This window comes from Pterocles gutturalis, unplaced genomic scaffold (genome assembly GCF_000699245.1).
Source record: "Pterocles gutturalis isolate BGI_N339 unplaced genomic scaffold, ASM69924v1 scaffold8393, whole genome shotgun sequence".
Lineage (NCBI taxonomy): Eukaryota > Metazoa > Chordata > Aves > Pterocliformes > Pteroclidae > Pterocles > Pterocles gutturalis.
This window is the reverse complement of record NW_010120430.1, coordinates 12,243-14,655: the sequence shown is the minus strand read 5'-3', so window position 1 is coordinate 14,655 and position 2,413 is coordinate 12,243. Positions and strand designations below refer to the sequence as shown.

Below are 2,413 nucleotides of genomic sequence, written 5' to 3'. Positions count from 1 at the left end.
CGGTGTCATGCTGCAGGAGCGGAGATGCAGGTCAGCGTAGAGTGCAACGTGTAGTTCTTGCAGGAAAAATTAAAAATGAGCTTTCACGGTTGCTGGTGGGTCCCAGGAGTGGCTCCCCCCTTAATTGGAGGGCCTTAAAATAGGGCACAGAGAAGAAATTACAATTGGGCAGGGCTCCTCCTGCTCCTCAGATGGTGACCCAAGGAAAAGGGCACGTTTCAGGTGTGGGGGAATGGCAGGATTTATTTTATTTATTGCTCTCGCCCTCCCGGCTGCGGCTCTCCGCTTGGCCAGGAGCGGGTTCGTGAGGATGCTGATGGCTCTTCCTCCTGCAGTTCCTTCGGGAGACGCTGGGGGGCGGTTTCCCCTGGGTTTCCCATTTTGCCGCGGAGATGTGCAAACAGCTCAACAGCTACAACAGCTTCTCGGTGGAGAAGGTGATGGATTCGGGGGGTCTGGGGGGCTGGCAGCACCCGTCCTTCTACAGCGTGTTTGGAGGGGCAGGGCTGGTCCAGCCCAGGATGCTTTTGGAGAGCATCGTTCTGTCGACAGCTTAGCGCTGGGAAAGGGGTGTTAGGAGGGAAGAAAAAATAGCAGGAGGTTTTGAGGGGGCTGAGCAGGCTGGGAAAGGAAATACCGGTCAGTCTGCAGCTGAATCGCTGCTCGAGAGGTCCCGGCCAGGCTCTGCCGGTGCTGCTAAATGGGTCTGGGATGAAGCAGAGCAAGCTGACCCCGGCAAAGAGCTCCCTGGTGCCAAAGGGAAGGAACCAAACGACCCTGTTTCTGACCCTACCAGTGCCTGGAGTTGTCACCTCCAGGCTGGTGAGGACAGAGGACAGGGGTGATCTTGCTGTGGGGGTGCAGGAGGGACGAGGTCTCCCGTCTGCAGGAGTGGAGAGAGTGGGAGCAGTCGGAGCTGAGCCCAGCTTGGCTGGTCACGTAGGCATCGCCAGAAGATCTGTCTTGGTGCTCCTTCTGTCACCGTGACGTTGTTTCATTTTGGGCAGGAACAAGGGTTTCTTATCCCTGTTCCTTGGCTCTTCCTCGGACTGGTGGGACTTCCATCCCAGTGCTCCCAGTTTCCCTGTGGCTTCTGGCTGGGCTCTGTCCCACCCCTTTGCTCCAAGGCGTGCAGCTCCAGGAGGGAGGAATCTGCGTGGGACTGAGCTCTGTCTGCCTCCAAGGGCTCCCCAGGGTGCCACGGGGTGGTGACGTTCCTCTTGCTCTTCCAGAATTTCCTGTATAAATGCATCGGGACGACGCTCGGGGCGTGCGCCAGCAAAGACCTCGTGCAGAAGCAGCTGCAGGAGCTCCTGGAAACAGCCAGATACCACGAGGAGACGGAACGGGAGGTGAGGAGGAGTGTGCCAAACATTCGAAGGGTCATCCACATGGACCGGGAGAGCATATCCTGTCCCCAGCAGCCAGCCTGACTGCGTGTGTGACAACCCAGCGAGCCTCTGCCCGTCACCAGGAGGGTTTTTTTTGGCTCCTGCTTTATCCTCGGGCTGGGGCTCATGGAGCCCTACAAGTTTGGGGAGTTAAGCCAGAGCCTCAGGGAAAAAAAGTTTTCTCCTGGCTTTGCTGACTGTCCTGGCGTGCCGTGGGGTCAGACGGGCTCAGAGCTGAATCCCAAAGGGTTCCCACCTTCTGCAGCTCTGCTGTGAGCTCTCACCCCCTTGGACCCTCCTGGTTTACCCCGTCCCTGTGGCAGGGAGGGGACACAGCTCTGTCCCGTCCTCTGGGCTGCAGCAGGATGGGCTGGTGACATCTCTGTCACCCCTCATCCTGTCCTTCCACCCCTCCCCATCTCTCCTGTAGCCCCCTTTCAGCCCTGGAAGGTGCTTGAAGGTCTCCCTGGAGCCTTCTTCAGGCTGCACAACCCCAATTCTCACCGGCTCATGGATGCTTTGCAGCAGTTTCTTTACCACCAGCTTTAGACCCTCCTTTGCTACCCCAAAGCTGAGCCTAGGGTTAGAATCCTAGAATGGTCTGGGTGGGAAGGGACCTTAAAGCCCATTGAGTCCCACCCCCTGCCGTGGGCAGGGACACCTCCCACTAGCCCAGGTTGCCCAAAGCCTCATCCAGCCTGGCCTTGAACCCCTCCAGGGATGGGGCATCCACAGCTGCTCTGGGCAACCTGGGCCAGGGTCTCCCCATCTTTCCTGGAGTTCTGCCCCCCAGAAGTTCTGCCAGAAGGTCTCCCCGGAGCCTTCTCTTCTCCAGGCTGAACAACCCCAACTCTCTCAGCCTGTCCTTGCACGGGAGCTGCTCCAGCCCACCAACCATTTTCGTGGGCTCCTCTGGACTCTCTCCAACAGGTCCAGGTCTTTTTTATGTCGGGGGCCCCACATCTGAACACAGTACTCCAGGTGGGGTCTCACGAGAGCAGAGCAGAGGGGGAGAATCACCT

The 2,413-nt window shown here is 58.5% G+C and overlaps 1 protein-coding gene across 1 annotated transcript in view; it reads left to right on the top strand.

Moving 5' to 3' along the window:
- Positions 1 to 335: 335 nt before the first annotated feature.
- MROH2B (maestro heat-like repeat family member 2B) overlaps positions 336 to 2,413 on the top strand; it is a gene marked incomplete at both ends in the record, with an annotated part of 13,588 nt that continues 11,510 nt past the window's right edge. Inside the window, 2 exons of the mRNA XM_010076902.1 lie at positions 336 to 437; positions 1,233 to 1,352. Of these exons, the coding sequence (XP_010075204.1) occupies positions 336 to 437; positions 1,233 to 1,352 (222 nt within the window). The remainder of the gene's footprint in view (positions 438 to 1,232; positions 1,353 to 2,413) is intronic.